At 36.1% G+C, this 22,540-nt stretch overlaps 1 protein-coding gene across 1 annotated transcript; it reads left to right on the top strand.

Annotated features, from left to right (window-relative positions):
* The first annotated feature begins 159 nt into the window (after nucleotides 1-159).
* ENPP5 (ectonucleotide pyrophosphatase/phosphodiesterase family member 5) lies at nucleotides 160-17,499 on the top strand. Its single transcript, XM_003769125.4, has 5 exons — nucleotides 160-264; nucleotides 961-1,058; nucleotides 8,853-9,695; nucleotides 11,516-11,692; nucleotides 14,155-17,499. Exons 3-5 carry the CDS (start codon nucleotides 8,867-8,869, stop codon nucleotides 14,571-14,573), a joined length of 1,425 nt encoding a protein of 474 aa, XP_003769173.1. The 5' UTR covers nucleotides 160-264; nucleotides 961-1,058; nucleotides 8,853-8,866; the 3' UTR covers nucleotides 14,574-17,499.
* The last annotated feature ends 5,041 nt before the right edge of the window (nucleotides 17,500-22,540 follow it).

Below are 22,540 nucleotides of genomic sequence, written 5' to 3' on the forward strand. Positions count from 1 at the left end.
GAGCAAAGCAGAATTGAATCAGGTCAGAAGAAAAGCCTAAGTTAGGGAGTTCGCTTTAAATGTTCATAGGGACTACTTGTGTCTCAGAGCCTTCCGCTCGTGTGGGTCTAATCAACCGCAGTCGAACAGCCGAACTTGATTGTTGCATAGTGATGTCATTTTGGTCCTCTGAGAACGAAGGGCAACAACCAGCCAACCAACTAATGAAGTGATGGCGGAGTTAAGTGAGACTTTCAAAGATGGGAGACACTTGGGTGTTTCCAGGTAATGAATGAATCTGTAGCTATATTTTCACGTAGACAGTGAAATGGAGGAAATTGAAAAACTGAGGCGAGCGGAGGGGCAATGAATTGTGCGGAGAACACAGGGAAGGGATGGGATAAATGCGCGTAAAGTCTATTATAGATCAGGCGCTAAAGATTAAGTATCAGAACCGCATAGTTCCTGCCCTCGAGGAGCTCGTTACGGAGGGCACTAGTGGGAGCAGGGATCCGCCTGAAAGACCACTTTGATCATCTATTTTTTTTTCCAAAGGTGGAACTGGAACCCAAAAGTCGGGTTCTGGGATTGGGGCAGGGGAGGGCGGAAATAAACCTTGTCCACGGCTGCCGCCCCTTAGACTCACCAAAAGTACGTTAATGCTTACGTCAAGGGGAAAGACAGTCCTCCATCACATACCTCAGGGGGAAAGCACAGTTGTTTACAACTGTCTACTCCGCCATCGCGCCTTCCACCACCCAGGCTGGAAGACGCTGCTCCCCAGGACGCCTGACTCTAGCGAGGGAGGGGGAGGCGGGAACAAGGCGGAGCCATGCCCCCATCTCCTTCCCCATTGGCCAGTTCTTGAGAGCTCCCGCCCCTTGACCCTGCCCCCAGCTCCACCCCCGAAGTCCGGCCCAAATGCATTACCCAGAGCATCAGTCCCCACCCCCACCTTGCCCTCTCTCGGCTGATTGACAGAAAACCTGACCACTTCGGACAGCTCCTCTCTGTAAGTCTCCCGGACAAGGTGGATCTGGACGGGTAGAGCGCGGTGCGGAGCGCCCGGAAACCAGCAGGTGAGCGGCCTGTGGGTCTGTCCTGGCCCCTGAATGCTTTTCTGCCCCCCTCCCCCCACCCTCACGCCTTGGGATCCCAGCTCTGCCGGGGCGGGAAAGTAGCCCCTGACCTTTCTCATCCCCCCGGAGTAAGGCTGAAGATTGAGAGCCCGGGAGGACGGAGACGGGGCGGGAGGGGGCGGCGGTCCCCCGCTCCTTTCCTGGAGAACTTGCGCTTCATTTGCATGTTCATGCCCTCACGCACATAAGATGCACGCACACGCGCACATATGTCCTGTACACGGGCGCGTATGCACACACAAACCACAGCGTAGGTAAACATACACACAAGCACGCGCGTGCGCACTGAGCCCCCTCGTAAACGCGCATCTTACATAATACCTGGGCTGATGTCGGGGAAATGAAAAGCGTTTCCCAACGCGGGATGCTCGCTCCTAATTTAAGTTAGATCAAGTAATAGATTAAGGCGCCTTCCTTTAGGGCTACACTAAAGAAGGAAGGAAGGAAGGTAGGAAGGAAAGAAGGAAGGAAGGAAGGTAGGTAAGAAGGAAGGTAGAAAGGAAGGAAAGAAGGAAGGTAGGAAGAAAAGAAGGAAGGTAGGAAGGAAAGAAGGTAGAAAGGAAGGAAAGTATCAAGGAAGGAAGGTAGGAAGAAAAGAAAGAAAGAAGGAAGGAAGGTAGAAAGAAAGGAAGGAAGGTAGGAAGGAAAGAAGGTAGAAAGGAAGGAAGGAAGGAAAGTAGCAAGGAAGGAAGGTAGGAAGAAAAGAAGGAAGGAAGGAAGGTAGGTAAGAAGGAAGGTAGAAAGGAAGGAAAGAAGGAAGGTAGGAAGAAAAGAAGGAAGGTAGGAAGGAAAGAAGGTAGAAAGGAAGGAAAGTATCAAGGAAGGAAGGTAGGAAGAAAAGAAAGAAAGAAGGAAGGAAGGTAGAAAGGAAGGAAGGAAGGTAGGAAGAAAAAAAGGAAGGTAGGAAGGAAAGAAGGTAGGAAGGAAGGAAGGAAAGTAGCAAGGAAGGAAGGTAGGAAGAAAAGAAGGAAGGAAGGAATGTAGAAAGGAAGGAAGGATTGGGGCAGGGTTCCTTTTTATTTCCTCTGCAAGCCAAACTCCCTTTTCCTCCCTTTTTCCCCTTATCCTTGGGCCCTGAGCTAACCCCATCTCCCCAACTCTGCCCCTTCACTTGGAGTATACTCCAGGGAATTAAAAGTATTGGGAATTTTTTTTTTTTGTTTTTTTCTGAACCATAGCTAGTGGAGCAGAAAGAAGCTCTGCTTTGTTTCCTTCCTACCCCCTGCTCCTCTTTTAAATGGAACAAGCTAGATTGATGTCATTGATGTGGCAGCTCCTGTTACAAACACTAGAAAGCTATTTTTAAAAAAAAGAAAAAAAATGCGTAACTTTTGTCTAACTTATTTTGTTGGACATCCAAAATATATACTCCCATTCCCACCCACCCTTGCCCACTATTTCTGACTCATGCAACAAGTTAGAGGAAAATCATTTTAGCTATAGGCTTCATAATGAACATTTGATTTCATCCTCCCTCAATTCTCTCCTATTTGGGGTGGTTGTGGTGGAACTAGCAAAATTGCAAAAATGTAAAGGCTGAGGGGAATGAATCAGTTTGTGTTAGGAGGTTCTCAGTTCAATATTTACAAGCACTTCAGAAAGTGAGATAAGGAGAATAGGATTTTTGTAAGGTGCATAGTTTGATGGTTATATTCAATAACAGCCAAAGTAAAAAGGGAACAAAACAATTCTCTGAATAATTGTGAGACAAAAAGACTACTTTTTCAATGATTTGATATTACTTTGTAATCTGATTTGCCACTAACTAGTCATTATTTTACCTTCATAGGTTTAGAGTTGGAAAGGACCCTAGAAGAAGGTGATATTAGGGAATTGAGAACTCATTAACCGACCAAGATTCTTTGCTCTTTAAGTAGGATATATTGAATAGCTGAGGTAGGCAGAGAGGCCTCTCTCTATCTCTGTGTGTCTCTCTATTTCTCTCCCTCTATGTGTATCTCTGTGTCCCTATTTTTCTCTCTCCCTTCCATCTCTCTGTTGTCGGTCTGTCTCGTCCTTGTGTATGTGTTTCTGTATTTCTAATTTTCCTTGTACAGTGCAAGAGTACATGACCTAGAATCAGGAAGATTGGAGTGCAAATGCACTTTTACATACTATGTGACCCTAAGCAAATCATTTTCTCAGTTTCCTCAACTATAAATTGGGAACAATAGCACCTACCTCACAGGGTTGTTGTAAAGATCAAATTAAATATAGTTTCGTAGTTCAGTCGTTTCAATCAAGGTCAACTCTTTGTGAGTTCATTTGGGATTTTTCTGGCAAAGATACTGGAGTGGTTTGCCATCTCCTCTAGCTCATTTCACAGATGAAGATTACTATAGCTAAAGTAAGTTTATAAGTAGTTAGTATAAGGTAATAATAGTAAAAAGTTAACAATCGCAAAGGGGAACCTAGAAGTCATTTATAAATTGTTCCATAAGTTAAGAGAGCATTATAGTTACATTCACACTGTCTCATAAATTTGGACTAATTTAATTTTTATCTTTGTGTCTTCAGGAAGAGATCTGATGATACAAAGATAGGTAGGGATAAGGATTGGACCTAAGATGTCATTGGTATAGGAAATTCCCAGGTGAAGAAACTCCCTCTACCAATACAAGCTAGTATCTTCTCTGAAACAAATATGTAGAAATATATATATATGCATATATATACACATATGTACATATAAATATATTTATACAAATGTGCACATATTTAGTTATATAAAACATATTCATATAAATATGTATTTATTTTTATTCAGTCATTTTTTTAGTTGTGTCTGATTCTACTTGACCCATTTCCTTCTTTAACTCATTTTATAGATGAGGAAACTGAGACAAAGTAAAATGATTTGCCCAGAGTCACATAGCTAGGAAATGTCTGAGGCTAAATTTGAGCTCAGGAGGATGAGTCTTTCTGAGTTCAGACCTGGAACTCTGTCCTATCCACTATGAGAGAAAGACAGAGAGGCAGAGACAGAGAGGCTGACAAAGGAGAGATGGGAGGGAGAGAGACACAGAAAGTCAAACAGAGAAATAGGGACACAGAGAGGGAGAAAAATAGAAATACAGAAACACATACACAGGGATGAGACAGACCGACAATAGAGAGATGGAAGGGAGAGAGACAAACAGCAAGTCAAACAGAGACAGAAAAATAGGAACACAGAGACACACATAGAGGGAGAGAAATAGAGAGACACACAGAGATAGAGACAGACACAAAGAGAGAAAGAGACTAGAAGAGCTATTTAAAGAATGTAATCTTTGTCCAATTTCATTGCTTTTGGCCAAAGAAAACAAATGCACATATACAATATGTGTGTATACAATAATATGTACATTTACCTAGTCACATGTATGTATACACACACACACACATATATATACATACACATACATCTATTTACACACACCCATATAATATTCTTAAAAGAGCAGCCTGCCCACAATTCCAGCAAACTTATATCAAGTAGAAAAAAAGGTTCTTTTGTGCCCTTCTTTGTGCCTTATAATGTTAGAGTTGCCTAATTTACTTACTAACACTGAAATTTTAAATTCTTATCCTTTAACAAGGTTTAGAACTGAAACCATAGTTCCACCTCTTGTCAACCCCATCTCCAAATGTATATTGGTCACAGAATAGACTAGGTATGAGACAGAACCTAAATCCATTGACATTACAAAATGCAAAATTTCAAACATGAGGCAAAATCAACAAAGTAATAATCCAGTTCATTTTATGGCTAGAAAGTTTGAGAAACATTTTGTAGACTTGAAAACATTTCTTGTGAACTTGAGAATTTTTCAGATGGTAGGTTATTAGAGAAGTGTGGTATTTGTGTTTGATCTCTAAATATCCAGACCAAAGGGGGAAGAGAGAATTCTTAAAGCTATCAGTGTTGAGTCAGATGATTCCAAGAATGAGAAAAAATGTATGTGATCCATAAAGCAACAAACCCAAAGTTGGAAAGAAAGTTGTTAGTGCCCAATAATTATAATCCTATTGCTGTTCCATAGTATACACAGAAGGTTCTATGACTGCCTATCATCTTAACGTATTACTTATCAAAATGTTTGGACTTGACATATTGGGGAGGAATTTTTTTTCCCTTTAGAAACATATTTTGAATATTACAATAAATGTTTGGTGAAGTGAGAAGAGAACTAGATTTGGAGCCAGAAAAACTGGGTTAAAATACCAGATTTACCCCAAATTTAGTCAGCTGAAAATAACAGGATTACATCAAATTACTTTGAACTCAAAAAAATTAACAGTACAACTTCAGAATAAGGAAGACATGGCTAGGCAGTTCATAAGAAGACAACCTGGGAGTTTTAGGAAACTTTGAGCTTAATTCAAATAAATAGCATAAGATTAAATTACATCAATGCGCTATGCATTATGCTACTGCAGATAAAAATACAAGAAAGAAAGAAAGAGAAGGAAGGAGGAGGGAAGGAAGAAAACAAGAAAGAAGAAAGAAAGGAAAGAAGAAAAAGAAAGGGAAGGAGGGGGAAAGGAAGTAGAGAAGGAAGAAAACAAAAAAAGGAAAAAAGAAAAAGAATCTTTGCTCATAAGGAATTTATATTCTAATAGTAGCCACAGAAGTTTTACCTTCATTGTGTAATTTGTACTGTACAACAACTCTGTAAGATAGGCAGGCAAGCACCAAACATTTATTAAGTACTTCTTGTTCTTGATAATCAGTTGTGTCTGACTCTGACTCTTTATGACCCCATTTGAGGTTTTCTTGGCAGACACTGGGTGGTTTGCCATTTCTTTTGCCAGCCCATTTGAAAAATGAAGAAACTGAGGCAAACTGGGTTATTGTGCCCAGGGATATACAGCTAGTAAGTATCAGAGACCAGATTTGAACTCAAATCTTTCTGACCTTTCTAGGCCTAGCACTTTATCCACTTTACCATTTAGCTGCCCCTTTATTTAGTACTTTGTATATTCCAAGCACTGTGAAAGTGCTAAAAATACAAATATAAGCAAAAAGAGAGTTCCTGTTTTGTCTTCATTTTATATATATATATATATATATATATATATATATATATATATATATATGTACAACTTAGATTTCAGTGTGGGCAAATAACACACAAAATGGAACTAGAAAGGGAAGTTGGAAAGGAGTGAGGGTGGAGAGGGAAAGTAGCCATGTAAGTTCAAAGTGGGGAAAATCCAAAGAGTCAGAAGCAGAGCTGAGAAGGGAATGAAGCATGACTGGTCTGGATCTGTTTCCAAAATGGACACTTCAGAGGACTCAGGAAAGGGAGAAGGGAAGCTGAAAAGGTTACATGGCAATAAGGCTCCACCCTGAGAAAAGTTTTAGGGGTAAAAATTTAGGCAGCTTTAATTCATACTCTAATATATTTAACATGTATTGGTCATCCTGCCATCTAGGGAAGGGGGTGGGGGGAAGGAGGGGAGAAACTGCAACAAAAGGTTTGGCAATTGTCAATGCTGTAAAATTACCCATGCATATAACTTGTAAATAAAAAGCTATTAAAATAAAAAAAAAATTAGGCAGCTGAGGCATGAGATAGATACTATAGATATTATTCCCACTTTACAAAAGAGGAAACTAACCCTAAATGACTTTCTTTTGGTCATGTGGCTCTTACCTCCAAGTTCTGTGTGCTCTGCACTATCTTTGTGGCTATTCAGTCGATTTTCAGTCATCTCTGACTCTTAATAACCCTATTTGGGATTTTCTTGGCAAATATACTGGAGTGATTTTTTTTTTTTAATTTGAAGATTTGAGGATGAGATTTGATTCCATATCTTCTTAGCTTCAAGTCCAAAATTAGGTATAGATTATCCAGAACAAGTATTCAGTTCAAGGTAACATATTTTAAGAAGGATGTTGACAGACTAGGTCCATAGGTTTGTAACTAGGATAAGCCAAACATCAAAAATCAAGAAACTGAGGGTCTTTATCCTGGAGAATTAAACAAACAAACAAACAAACAGGGAAACAGTTGCAGTTTTCAAAGATCTGAAAGGCTACCTGGTGAGAGAAGGATTTACTTGGAGACTCAGTGGAATCTGGAAGAGGGTCGGTAGAAATTGTAGAGAGGAATATTCTAGGCAGACATCCTAGCAATCAGAGTTGTTCAAAAGAGGGATAGGTTACCTCAATAGATCACAAGTTTTTTGTTACTTGATATCTTCAAAGAAACAGGATGAATAGTTATTAGAGGTGTTTTAAAAGATTTTTATTTGAGTCTTGTTCAGCCATTTTAGATTGTTCCTGATTTTTTGTGACTCCATTTGGGATTTTCTTGGCAAAAATAAGGGAATTTCCTTCTCCAGCTTATTTTACAGCTAAAGAAACTAAAGTTAAGTGACTTGGCCAGTATCACACAGTTAGCAAATGTCTGAGGCTGCATTTGAACTCAGGAAGATGAGTCTTCCTGATCCCAAGCCCTATATTCTATCCACTATGCCCCCTAACTGTCCCATTTGAATACAGATTGGCCTTTATGAATTATGAAGCCCCTTCTAACACTGAGATTGAATGACTCTAATTAACTTGTGTGACATTTGGCAATGCTGTAGTCATCTCTCCAAAACTAGAAGTTTCAGAGAAGTTACTAGTATTCATTAACAGCAGGAGTTCCCTCAAAGGTCCCTAAAGTTTCAAAGTCTGAAGGGAACAATTTGTCATTTTTCAAATACTATTTGCCTGCTTTAGAAACATTTTACAAATCAAATTCCAACATCAATAGACAGAAAGCTTGGATTGATACAATTTTTGTGTTGTTTAAAAATATATCCAGTGAAGGATTGGATATCCTTCCAAGATAGAAAGAAAGAAAGAAAAAACAAAAATAAAGAATCCTTCCTTAGTGTGCAAAACTGTCTTTCAGTTATTAAAATGAGATTCTCTTTCGGGGGCATATTTGTCCATTTTGTTGAGGAACATTAATAACTGAGACATAGCTATTTGCTTTCTTAAATAATAAAACCCTTTTAGAGAAGAGATCTTTACATTGATTAAATATCTTTTAAACTGGATGTGGGGCCTATCCTGAGGAATCTGTTATCTGTTAAAGGCTCAATGTCTACAGTAGGCAAAAACAACTCCAGGCTTGTTTTTCCATTTTCTATTTCTCATTCAAAAGCTATTACGTGTTTTAAGTGAGAGGTAGTGCCCTAATTCTATTTCCCCTAGTAAATAAATGAAAGCAGACCATGTTTTGTAAATATGTTTGAGTTACAAAGACTCATTTGTTTATTTTTCTGTGGCTAGGAAGTACAATAGATAGAGGGCTGGGCCTGGAGTCAGGACAACTAATCTTTCTGAATTCAAATCTGGTCTCAGGTGATCTGGGCAAATCATTTAACACTATTTACCTCAGTTCCTCATCTGTAAACTAAGCTGGAGGAGGAAATAACTACTCCAGTATCTGCCAAGAAAATCCCAAATGGGACCAAGAAGAGTCAGACATACAACAAACAACAATATATCTAATGAAGATAGAATTTTTTAAAATATCAAATAACACAGTTGGCTTCAGGAGTAAATATGTACATATAAATACAATTTAAAAAAAGGCATATTGTTTTCACTGCTGCCAAAATGCCTGACTTTTGTCTACTTGTAAAATATGTGTGTGTATATACATGGGAGGATGGAGATACATAATCATTGAGAGTTACTCTAAAATTTTGACAACAATTGGTGCTAACCTGTCTTCATTTATTCTACAGATTGTTTTCTGAAAATGGATTCAAAATTCTGCCATGTGTTCTTCACACTCTCTGCATTAACAATTTCAGTCACATTTTCCTACCACCAAGAGGAGCAGAAAGTTCTGCTAGTTTCTTTTGATGGATTCCGTTGGGATTACATCTACAGAGTCCCCACACCCAATTTTGATTATATCAAGGAGCATGGTGTCTATGTCAAGCAAGTTACTAATGTTTTTGTTACAACAACTTATCCTAATCACTATACTTTGGTGACTGGTCTCTACCCAGAGAGTCATGGTATAATTGCCAATGACATGTATGACTCTGTCCGGAACAAAACCTTCTCCTTGGAGCACTTGGAAATCTATGATTCAGAATTTTGGGAAGATGCAACTCCAATATGGATTACAAATCAAAAAGCAGGCCATGAGACAGGTGCTGCAATGTGGCCTGGGACAGATGTGAAAATACATGGAGAATTTCCTACTTATTATATGCCTTACAATCAGTCTGTTTCATTTGAAGACCGAGTCACAAAAATTATTGAATGGTTTAAATTAGAGAAATCCATAAATTTTGCTCTTCTTTACTGGGAAGATCCTGATGAGATGGGTCACAATTTAGGGCCAGACAATCCACTCATGGACTCTGTCATTTCTGATATTGACAGTAAGATAGGATATCTCATCAAAGAGCTGATGAAAGAAAAGCTGTGGAATACCGTGAACCTAATTATCACAAGTGATCATGGAATGACACAGTGTTCTGGGGAAAGGATCATAGAACTTGACCACTATATCAATCCAAATGACTATTTCCTGATAGACAATTCACCAGTGAGAGGCATTTTGCCAAAAAAAGGTAATGACCTGTACTGAATGATCTGATAGATGATTTTAAGAGAGCTTTTTCTGTTTTTGTCCCTTTTGTCTTAACTAAGTTTGATTTCTGTAACCAAGCTAGGGAGCTTAAATAAGTGCTTCTAGTTTCATTTTAACCTATCTATCTGTGAGGAAACCAGCTCCCTCCCCTACATTTTTAGCAGTTCTTTAGTTTTCAATGGATCCTCTAATTCCACATTTTTTTTTTTTATTTAATAGCCTTTTATTTACAGGATATATGCATGGGTAACTTTACAGCATTAACAATTGCCAAACCTCTTGTTCCAATTTTTCACCTCTTACCCCCCCACACACACCCTCCCCTAGATGGCAGGATGACCAGTAGATGTTAAATATATTAAAATATAAATTAGATACACAATAAGTATACATGACCAAAACGTTATTTTGCTGTACAAAAAGAATCAGACTCTGAAATATTGTACAATTAGCTTGTGAAGGAAATCAAAAATGCAGGTGTGCATAAATATAGGGATTGGGAATTCAATGTAATGGTTTTTAGTCATCTCCAGATTTCTTTCTCTGGGCATAGCTGGTTCAGTTCATTACTGCTCCACTGGAAATGATTTGGTTGATCTCGTTGCTGAGGATGGCCTGATCCATCAGAACTGGTCATCATATAGTATTGTTGTTGAAGTATATAATGATCTCCTGGTCCTGCTCATTTCACTCAGCATCAGTTCGTGTAAGTCTCTCCAGGCCTTTCTGAAATTATCCTGTTGGTCATTTCTTACAGAACAGTAATATTCCATAATATTCATATACCACAATTTATTCAGCCATTCTCCAACTGATGGACATCCATTCAGTTTCCAGTTTTTAGCCACTACAAAAAGGGCTGCCACAAACATTCATGCACATACAGGTCCCTTTCCCTTCTTTATAATCTCTTTGGGATATAATCCCAGTAGTAACACTGCTGGATCAAAGGGTATGCACAGTTTGATAAATTTTTCCACATTTTTTTTTGCCAAAAATTATCTTCTCTCCTGCTTTGCTTTGAGTACTAGCCATGACTGACCAACTGTCTTATAGACTTAAAATAATGTTGTGATCTTTTATTTCCCTAGTAAATGCCACTGATTAATAATATGTAATGCATTCCAAGTGGAAAATTCCTTAAATTGAGGTTTCAAGTACTGTCAGATGAATCAGTGCCCCTACTATATAAAGAATATAGTTCCTTGTTTTTAAGTAAGCTCATTTTAAAGAAAAATGAGCTTACTTAAAAACAAGGAACAAACTCTTTGGTCTCCTTGCCATGGTGACAGATGGCAGGGAAGGGCAAGATTGGGATGGATTGGGGAGAATTTTTCCATGCAAGAAGACTAAATAAATAAATTAAATGCTTTTTTAAAATAGTTGCTTTTCACTGTAGTGAAAATGTATTTTGGAAATGTTGCTGAGTTACCTTCTGTTTATTTCCTGTCTGACCTCAGGAAAGTTCCTTTCCCTTCCTGGACCTCAGTTTCTTCATTTGTAAATTGAGACAGTTAGACTAGAGCCCTATCAGCTTATTTTTTTACTATGATTTGTAAAAAAAAAAAAAAAAAAAAAAAAAAATTAATAATCGTTTATTTTTAAATTATTGTTTTTTTAAATTTAAAATGATTATTTTAAAAATTATGATTCACCATGACCAAAAGAGCTCTTTTCTTTGAAAAAGCTATTGATTAGATTAATAATAATATTGATTAGATTAATTAAATTAATAGATAAAGTGATTAGACTAATAATGTATCATCTTGTTTCAGTTCCTTATATTTCTCCTCTCTCCAGGTAAATTGGACAAGATTTATGCAGCACTGACTAATGCTCATCCTAATCTGACTGTTTATAAAAAGGAGGACATTCCAGAAAGATTTCATTACAAGCACCATCACAGAATTCAACCCATTTTGATAATGGCTGACGAAGGATGGACCATTATACAGAATAGATCTAATACATTCATGTGTAAGTATTTTGTGGTATGTTATTACTTCAGTATCATTTTTATTAATATCTCTGCCATCATTGGGGATTATTGGTTAAATAACTAAAAACTAGTTGGATAACTAATCTGTTAGCCAACTGGCACAGTGAATAGAGTATTAAGCCTACTTACCTCAGTTTCCTCATCTGAAAAATGAGCTGAAGAAGGAAATGGCAAACCACTCCAGTATCTCTGCCAAGAAAATCCCAAATGAGGTCATGGACAGTGAGATATGACTGATAAGACTGAGTGACAACAAATTAATCAGTATTTTCCATTCAAAATGTTCTGAAAGTTGACAATTAACCTTCTTAAGGCAAACAATTTACTGTTTTCTGACAGGATCCAGCTATAGTCTCCCCATTCTAATCCACCCCTCCACTCAGCTGCCAGTGATTTTCCTAAAGTGGGGAGTATGAAGATGAAACTCCCTCATCCCTGCCCCAACACACAAACATATGGTAAACAACAGTGGCTTCCTATTCTGATAGGATCAAATATAAAGTTGTCTCTTTGGCATTTAAATCTCTTTGTAACCTGGCCCTTTCTTACTTCCCTACTATTCTTTACTTCTCTACACAAACTCTACAATCTAGTTGTACAATCTTCTGCCTGAGCTCTCCCCCTTCTTCCTCTTTCTCACCCTTAGTGCCTTCCTACTCAAGATTGTTGAGTCATTTCAGTCATGTACCACTCTTCATGTGACCCCATTTGGGGTTTTCTTGACAAAAATACTGGAGTGGTTTGCCATTTCCTTCTCCAGATCATTTGACAGATGAAGAATTAAGCTAAACTAGGGCCTAGAATCACAAAGCTAGTAAGTGTCTGAGGCTAGATTTGAACTCGAGAAGATGAATCTTCCTGACTTGAGGTTCTCTATCCACTGCAGCACTTAATTGTCCAAAAATTGCCTTCCATCCACTCTATATACATCCTGTAGGTAATCTAATTGTTTCCATGCTGTCTATCCAATTACATTATAAGCTCTCTGAAAGTAAAGACAGTTTGTTTTGTTTTGTTTTTTTGCTCTTACTACTATCATTATTATTTTAGAGTATTGTGACAAATATTTTAAGGAGCTTGGAGGACATTTAAGGTCACTTGATTACTTTTTGACAGACAGGGTATCTGTTTTGCTTTTTTGATCTCATTAAACATTTTCTTCGGCCCTGGCTGCTTCACCTTCCTTGCATACTGATGTTATATCAATCAGGCCTGCTTTTGGAATATATGAACCAACTTATTTGCAATAAATTTCCCATCAGTTGAGCCTTCACTTCATCATTTTACAATGTCAGAAACTCTCATAACTTTGACGTAAATACAAAAACACACAGTATTCAGTTTGATTATAGATCCACAAGATCAAAAGTCACACTATTTTAGCCACAAATCCTGAATTTTACTAAGTACTAGTGGATTTTAACTTTTTCCTTTGGTTGGCCATGTTGAAAGATTATGTGATTAAATAACTGGAAAGCAGTGAGACTTAAATAGCCATATACATGCATCCAATGAGAGCCATACTTCAGAATAATCTCCCTGGTGGAGGAGAGGAAGCTATATATATTCATTCAAATTAATCTTCCATTGCTCTAAATATTTTTAGAATTCTTTTTTTTAGTTGCCTTCAGATGTAGCTTACTCACTACACAAGAAAATCACTGTTCCGGTTAAAAAAACTATCTACCCTTTCTCTACTTTGCCTCTCTCCCTTCATTTCCCCCTCCTCAGCTTTCACTGACTTAATTTTACTCAGTTTAGCTCCTCCAAATAAAAACCAAATGCTAGTTGAAAATTAAGCTGCCCCAGAGGGAGTGTCTTGGCCAAAGGCCAGACTGAATTTTAGAATATGTAGAACACATCCTGGAACATATTGGCATAATTCTTGTTCATGCATCCTGTGCTGTGGGGGCAGAGATGGGGGCAGTTAGATAGGGCACTGAATAAAGTACTGGGTTTGCTGTCAGGATGACCTGAGTTCAAATCTAGGCTCAGACACTTGTTGGCTATGACCTGGGCAATTAATTTAATTTCTATTTTCCTCACTTTTCTCATCTGTAAAATGGGGGTAGATTTAATAAGCTATCTTCCAGGGTTATTGTAAGAATCAAGTGAGATATTTGTAAAGTACTTGTCACATAGTAAAAACGACATAAATATTATTATTATCCTGTGGTAAGTTAATAACCTGGGTATAATTGACTAAATAGTAAATTCCAAAGAATTTCAGAATTTAGAAATCAAGTTGAAGATTGCTTATGTAATTTATATTATGTGATCTATAGATATCCTATTTGACTTTCCATTTATTAAAGCAAACTGCAATGCATTTGTATAATTTCATTTATACTTTTAATACTGACCAAGTTTGTACTAACTTCAAAATATGAAAAACCAGATATCAAGGTGTTGGCTAACTTACTCATTTTGTTTTTCACAGTAGGTAATCATGGTTACGATAATGAATTTTCTGATATGCATCCATTGTTCTTGGCCCATGGTCCTACTTTCAAGAAGAATATTTCAAAGAATTCCATGAACTCGACAGATTTGTATCCACTTCTGTGCCATATTCTTAACATTCCTCCAATGCCACACAATGGATCACTGGCAAACGTAAAGGAACTGCTTTCTGAAACAGTTCCCACAGTGGTTCCCCATAGTATGATGACTCCACAGAGCAATGTGAACCTAAGGATTTATAAACTGCAGTCATATGCATACTTTATGGGAGTTTTCCTCGGTAGCATGATAGTCATTGTGTTTTTAATAGTATTTATTAAACACTTAACTCATAGTCAAATGCCCACCATACAAGAGCGGAATGTTGAAATAGCTCAACCATTGCTGTGGTCCTAAGATTGCTTTAGAATAAATATCTTTGTAGTTATATAGTTGTTGTTTTAAAATATAAAGTCTTATTCCAGGAAACCAACTTCAGAATTTCCACAGAAAGAACAAACAGCGCTTTTACACACACATACACTCACACACACACACACAACCATATATGTACTACACACACACATACATACATACATGACATAAAAGTTCACAGTGCTGTTTACCTGCATGAGATTAACAATATAACTAAGAGCATGTCTTAACTTTATTCTTTAGCCTTGGAGGAGATTAATATCCAATGTTAGGTGAACTGGAGATGAATTAGACATGTGGTGACTTTTAATCCGTATAGATACCTCACTTGTAATTATTCTTAAAAGAAAATTAGTTTTATTTTTAAAATTTAAAAATTTCAATGCACTTTATAGATTACTGAGCCCCAACATTTAGTCAACTGATAAAAAAAAAGTTCATCATACCCATAACTAGCAGATGCTGCATTTCCCTGTTATAAGAACATATGATTATTTGCCCACAAGAGAGATGCAGAGGTTGCTTCATAATTACATAATACATCTCCTTATAAGTTAGGAGACCTAGAATAAGTGAAAGTTTTCCTTAGCTAACTGGGGCTATCTTTATATCAAAAGAACAGAAGCAATTGCCTCTGTCGATGCATTTCATCATAGGTTTTCAAAAGCACATGATCCTCATTCCACTTTTAGAAAATGCTCCATATGAAAGAGTAACTGGCAAAGTTACTTCAAAAGCATTTCTTTTCATTATAAACTAATTTTTACATTTACCACATAATAGTCTCACTGAATACTTTCACAATTTCAACACCAAGTTCACTATAGTCTCTTTTTCTTATTAAAATATATAGATAAGCTAAGGGGAACTAAGTATTCTCAAGTTCCAGCTTTTTTGACCTTGTTTTTGGAGCATTTGATTTTTAAAAAAATATTACTATCACAACCAGTACACAAAGGTTATGATATAATCAATAAACTAATGTAGTATTACTATGCTTAGAGACCCCTGTCTCTATGGCATAATGGATAGGGAACTACTTGAAGTCCAAAAGTGATGTGTACTGGCAGTGTGACCCAGGGCACCTCACTAAACTTCTCAAACACCTTTTTCTGGGGATTCAGTTTAAATAACTTTTTTTTAAAACCTAAGTAAAAACTATAGTGACTTCATCATAAAATATATGCAACATTTTACACCTGTATCATTCTCCTTCTGTTAAAGAAAAAAAGAGAATATTTTTCTCCCTCCCATTTCTAACCCATTAAAAAACAAACAAACAAACAAACAAATTTCTTATAACATACACACTCAAGCAAAACATTGTTTCATTATCTATAAATAAAAATGTACTTATGACTCATTCTATACAATCTCTTTAATGGATAATATATTTCATGACTGGTCCTCTGGAATCATGAATGGTCATTGTATGGATTGTAGTTTGGTAAATTTTCTTTGGCTTAAAAAGTTGCCTGTTTTTTAGAGTTATTGTCATGGTAGAAAATGATTCTCTTCTTTTTTTGCTCATTTCACTCTTCAATAACTTTGAAAAGTTCTTAAAACTTTTCACTCTCCAATATCTTAAGTTGTGGAGAAGTTGCCTACCTGCAATGCTTGAGGGAGTTTGCTTATTAGATAGTTCCTTTTATCAGGGAAATCCTAGATCCTGTTTCTGTCCCCTAACATTACAATCAGTATTGATCAAATATTTTTCTTTATAAGACCCTAATAACAAAACAAAAAAAGCAACCTTATGAAGTAGTGAGGATTGTCTTAAAGACTGCTTCAGAATACATGTTAAAGTTGTAAGCACCATGAGTCAGTAACTGGCAATATTTAAATTTGCATTTAGGATTATATGCTCAATAAATTATTGTTGAGATAAATGGACCAGCAATTTAAAGCTTTTAAAGAAAAACATTGCCACTTTTAAGAATTTTTGCAATATGGACTGGGATCATCTATTTCATTTATACAAGACATTAAGTAAACTTCTGCAGTATATGTAAGGTACTTTGCTAAGTGCTGGGGAGGAAGAGAATCATAGGTGAATTGGTGTAAGGAATGTTTCTCTTCATCTCCATTTAATAATTGTTATGTGCCAAATGTCAACCCAGTCCCTCTTATTCCCAACTGTATTTTAGCATAAAAATATACTTTTAGGACATTTCTTAAAGTGCTCAAAAGGCTTCTCAGAGGGAAAAGTGAATATTAGGAAAGAAAGGTTTGGTTTTGTTTTTTCTCTTAACTAATGGGAGATTGTTATTTCTTTTAATAGATAAATTCTTTAAAATACGTCAGAAAATTTTTACATATAAATTGATAGTTATTTTTACTAATGATTAACAAAACTATATACTGTGATAAGCATCCAAGAATGGTAAGAAATGTGAAATTAAAAGAAAAAGTTGCATAGCATATGACTACAACTGCACTTTAATGCTTTCTAAGGCAATGTGAACAAATCATGTTAGATAATACTACTAATACTTATTAACACCTGAGTTGTTTTATATAATAAATGATGGTATCTAGACTGATTACATATTTATAAACCTCTTTAAGTTGTGAAACGTGATACTGATATTTAATACTAAGAAATTTAGAACCTGGGTCTGTTATCTCAGAAAATGTATGTATCAATGTTGACACTTCATTTTCCAACTTCTCTGTAATATTGGGATGTTGCTATGTGGATGATACAGTTAGTATATAATGGCTTTGAAGATCACATGCCTGAGTTTTTCTTTCTTTTCTTTTTCTGTAAATCCAAGTATGATGAAAACAGTTTTTTCCCCTCATTCTAAAAGTTGCTAATATTGTAAACAAGCGCATAGCAAAAATTATTTAATAATAAAAACTTAATCTTGTAATAATTCCATTAAAATTAAGATTCTTATATAGATCTCTAATTGTTCTTTTTGTTTTAAAATATTTGACTTTACTAGTCTTAAAATATTAGGAAAGGCAATATTGGAAAATGAATCAAAGTGGGTATGGGGTAATCTCAACTAGTGGGAAAAGTGAGGCTGTAGAATCTCTTGTGCAGCCCAACCCTATTTGGTGTTCCCAGTAAATCTGACTTGAACTGTACCAGATTCCAAATGGAATAGGTCAAAATTTCCATGCCAAGCAGTACTAGATCAGCCTATTAGTAGTCCCTATACTTCCATCCTGGAAAAGATAGGGAGACTCAGTCTTTAAAAAACCAAACAAGAATTAAGAATGGAAAATAAAATCTCTAACACCAAGTTAGCTTCCATTTTTCAATTACTTTCTTCAGGATTCTGACTGCATTTTCTCAAGTGAATCAGTCCACAAGTATTTATTAAATATGTTCCATGCCAGGTGTTTACGCTTGGTATTGGAGATAAAAAATTAAAATGAAACAATACCTGCTCCCAGGGGGCTCACATTCTAAGGTTTCAGTCGCCTAGTGAGATGGAAAAAGTCCCAAGGTCCTTAGGGTGCAATGGCAATTTAGAAAGTCTTTTATGTCATTTAGTGTCACTGTTCCCAGGACTCAACCTTAAGGCACTAGGCTGTCCCCATTAGTTTAGACAATCTATAAAACAGTAAATCAAGACCTGTGACATTTGCCAATTTCAAAGGTATAGGTGTTTACATTGAACATTTCAGTTGTCTTTCAAAAACTAGTTCAAGAAATGATGGTCAAGGTGATGGTGTTTTGACCTGTCACATGTTGCCTTCTGCCTCTTCCTTTGGGTGACTTCAGCTAAACTGGCTTGCCTGTCCTCTGTGTAGCTGTTAGTATTTGGTGGGGTTAACTCTCCCTTTTTTCACAGAAGTTGTTTCCCTAGGATGATGGCTGTGAAGGCTTGAGCTAGTAGACAACTGCATACATGATCAGATTATCTTCTAATTTTCTTTGTGATTTTTCTCAAGGAAATTAAAAGGAGTTAGTTTTGGTACCTTTTTGGCAACTCTGGTATAAGAGGGTTTTTTTTTTTCAAACTTTTCTGTTTGTGCCATGAGCTCTTCCTCAGAATTTTTTTCAAATGAATAAACTCAAATATATAGAACTATACAGAAAATTAGTTATACTGAAATGCACTTATTTTTCCCATCTTGTGCATTCCTGATTCAGAATTCCTAAGTAGGACATAGTAAAGAGAGAAAAAAAATTGAAATTGATAGCAAAATATTCCTACACACACATACACTTCTCTGTGGATTCATTCATTTGATTTGTATATGTACACACCTCCTGGAGTCAAGAAAAACTTTGATTTCTGACACTAGCTTGTGTGACTTTGAATAAGTCACATTTTTTTCCTTGTTTCCTCAATTTCTTATTGTCCCTGTTTTTCAGATGAAGAAAATTCTCCCAGAGTGGTTGTGAGAAATGAGAGATGTGTAAAACACTTAGCATATTGCTTGGTATACAGTAGGTGTTATATAAATGTTATCATTATTATCCCTTTTGTATACATAATTTTTTATTAAGAGCCAGTAAACATTTACCAGCATATTACTGAGCAGTGATAGATTTCAGAGTCATCTGATAATTGAACCTGCAGGATCTGATGAGTTCACTTAAAGAAAATAAGAGAATTTAGTGAGTCCAGGACAGTTTTAGGAGATAGGGAATGGAGGCTAATTGAATAAAAAAGACTGAAGAGGAGAAAAAAACAGAATAACCAAGAAAAAAAGATGCCACAAAAACCAAGAGGGGAGAGAATATTATGGAGAAAGTCATCAAACATCAAAAAATGAGGATTAAGCCATTTGATTTGGCAATTTAGCTAATGTTTACTGTTTCATTGCATTTGTAATTTAAGAAACAGTATTTGAATAGTAGGTGTTCAGATGCAAAAGCAATAGTCATCAAAACCATTTTAGTACTGATTAAGAGACAGAGTAGTTGATTAGTGAAAAGGTTAGGCTCACAAGACATAATAATGACTATAGTAAGCTAGTATTTGATAAGCCCAAAGACTCCATCTTCTGGGATAAGAACTCAGTATCTGACAAAAAATTACTGGGAAAATTAGAAAATAGTATGGCAGAAATTAGATAATGACCAGCACCAAGGTCAAAATGGCTTCATGATTTGGACATAAAGATGATAATATAAGCAAATTAGGAGAATAAGGGATAGTCTATCTCTCAGATCTATGGAGAAGGAAGAAATTTATGGTAAAAGGACTAGAGATCATTATAAAATGCAAAATGGATAATTTTGATTATATTAAAAAGTTTTATGTGTAAACAAAACCAAGTATATAGAAAACTGACTCAAATTTATAAGAATACAAGCCATTCTTCAATTGATAAATGATCAAAGGATATGAACAATTTTCAGATGAAGAAATTAAATCCATTCCTAGTTATAAAATAGCTCCGTCATTATTGATAGAGAAATAAAAATTAAGACAACTCTGAGGTGCCACTACACATCTCTCAGATTGGCTGATAGGAAAATATAATACATGTTGGAAGAGATAGGGAAAAAACTAGGACACTAATACATTGTTGGTGTGAACTGATCCAACTATTCTGGAGAGCAATTTGGAACTATGCCCAAAGGGCTATCAAACTGGGCATACCTTTTGATACAGCAGTGTTTCTACTGGGCCTGAATCCCAAAGAGAGAATCAAAAAGGGAAAAGGACCCACCCACGTGTACAAAAAAGTAACAGTCCTTATAATGGCAAGGAACTGGAAACTGGGTGGATGCCCATCAGTTGGGGAATGGTTGAACAAGTTATGGTATATGAATATTATGGAATATTATTGTTATATGAAAACAATCAGCAGGATGATTTCAGAAAGGCCTGGAGAGACTTACAGGAACTGATGCTGAGTGAAATGAATGAAACCAGGAGAACATTGTACACAGAAACAAGATTATGCAATTATCGATTATGATGGACTTGACTCTTCAACAATGAGGTTATTCAGGCCAGTTTCAATAAATTTGTGATGGAGAGAGCCATCTGCATCCAGAGAGAGGACTATGTGACTGAATATGGACCACAACATAGTACTTTCATTTTTTTTGTTGTTTGCTTGCTTTTTTTCTTTTTTCCTTTTTTAATCTGATTTTTCTTGTGTAGCATGGTAATTGTGGAAATATGAATAGAAGAATTGTACATGTTTAATATATATTGGTTTACTTGCTGTCTAAGGGAGGAGGTGGGGAAAGGGAGGGAGAAAAATTTGGAACACAAGTTTTTGCAAGGGTGAATGTTGAAAACTATCTTTGCATATATTTTGAAAATAAACTTATTTTAAAAAGAATAGTAAATGTTTAAAAATGCTTGTTGATTAAGGGATAATTGGTAACTTTAGAGACAAAAGAAAATATATGAGGTTGAGAAATGGGAGAAGGTGGAGAAAATGAATGTAAACATCTTTTCTAGGAATTTGGCTATGACAGGGAGATAGTTTGACAAATTGAAAGATTCAAGAGAAGGTAATTTCTCAAAATTTCCACAGTAAATTTTCCACTAGGCCTTCTCTGTCATGATAAAAGTATTGGGGCTCAAAGGGGACTCCCAAAATTTTGGAGTTCCAAACCACTGTGACAAAGTGTCTCAAAAGAATTTTCAGGCTCAGATCCATCTCCAAGTCACAGAGTTTATCATAATTGTAACGTTAATGAAAGTGGGCTAAGTTCCAAAAGAAGTTGACAAAGATCCAGAGCAAGAAGATAAATTTATAGGGAAAAGTTAGAGAAATCAGGAGCTTCATATCACTGATATGCTAATTTTATGGATTAGAAGTGGAGTTGAGGAGTAGTCTGGTTCTGACTTTGGGGTTAGATGCAGTATCCATCATTCTCAGGGTAGAGCTCACAGTGGAGGGGAGAAACCTTCTGGAGGTGTATTTTGGGGTCTAAAATATCATTAGGTCAAGTGGCAGACTCCCACTTTTGTTCTGCTCTTGTGTCAGTTTTAAGCACCTTATTATTGTTGTTCCTTAGTCTCAGAAACTCTGTTATCACTGACCAACAGGCTGTTTGTTGTCTGACAGCTTGCAAATTTGTGGCCTTTGCATCCTGGTCACATAGAATAAACTGAGACAGGATGTCTCTAAGTGACATGGATTCAGTATGGCCAGTATGGCCAAGAGTATGGATTCAGGAAGGCCCCAATTCAAATTCCACTTCATATACTTAACTAGCTGTGTAATTCTGGGTAAGTCACTTTGCTCATCTGTAAAATGGGCATAGCAACTATCTCCTTAGCATAATGCATGGTACATAATAAGCACCATATAAATATATAGTCAAGAATTGACAATATGACGTCTTATATTTTCCTATGAAAGGAAAGCAAAGCCTTATAGCAGAGAAAACTGGCCAGAATCTCGAGACATAATTTTTAAATTTAGTTTTCTCTTCTACTTTGTTCATTTTGTAAATTGGGTTCAAATCAACTCAGCCACTTAATTTCTGAGTGATCTTGAGCAAGTAATTTATATAAGGCATATGTAACATATAATTTACAAAAATAAAATACTGTATTGCAAATTACTTATAATCAATTGAATATCATAGAATACTTTGATTTTTTTTTTTTTTTTGCTAAACTCTTACAACTTTAGCCACCTCATGGCAGCAATTCAATCATGAATTGCTATCTAAATCTGCTATTTTTCCAATAAATTTATTATCATTATATCTGATATATGATCTGTTAAATTATCTCTTGGTAAAAATCATATTAAACATCTTTAGTTTTCATCATTTCTGACACTATGACATTTTTTAATATATAGTTGCAGAATTTGGAACATTGATTCTACATTGTGATCTATAAAATCTCTAGAAACATACAAATCAATTTCATGTTTTAAATTTATACCTGGATGATACAATTTTTTCTGTCAGCTATCCACAATGAAGTTAGTTCTTCATAAGGTCAATGGTCCTAATAAAAATAATTGTGTTTTCATTGCTGTTTGATATCATGTGTTGG

Source organism: Sarcophilus harrisii, chromosome 4 (genome assembly GCF_902635505.1).
Source record: "Sarcophilus harrisii chromosome 4, mSarHar1.11, whole genome shotgun sequence".
NCBI lineage: Eukaryota > Metazoa > Chordata > Mammalia > Dasyuromorphia > Dasyuridae > Sarcophilus > Sarcophilus harrisii.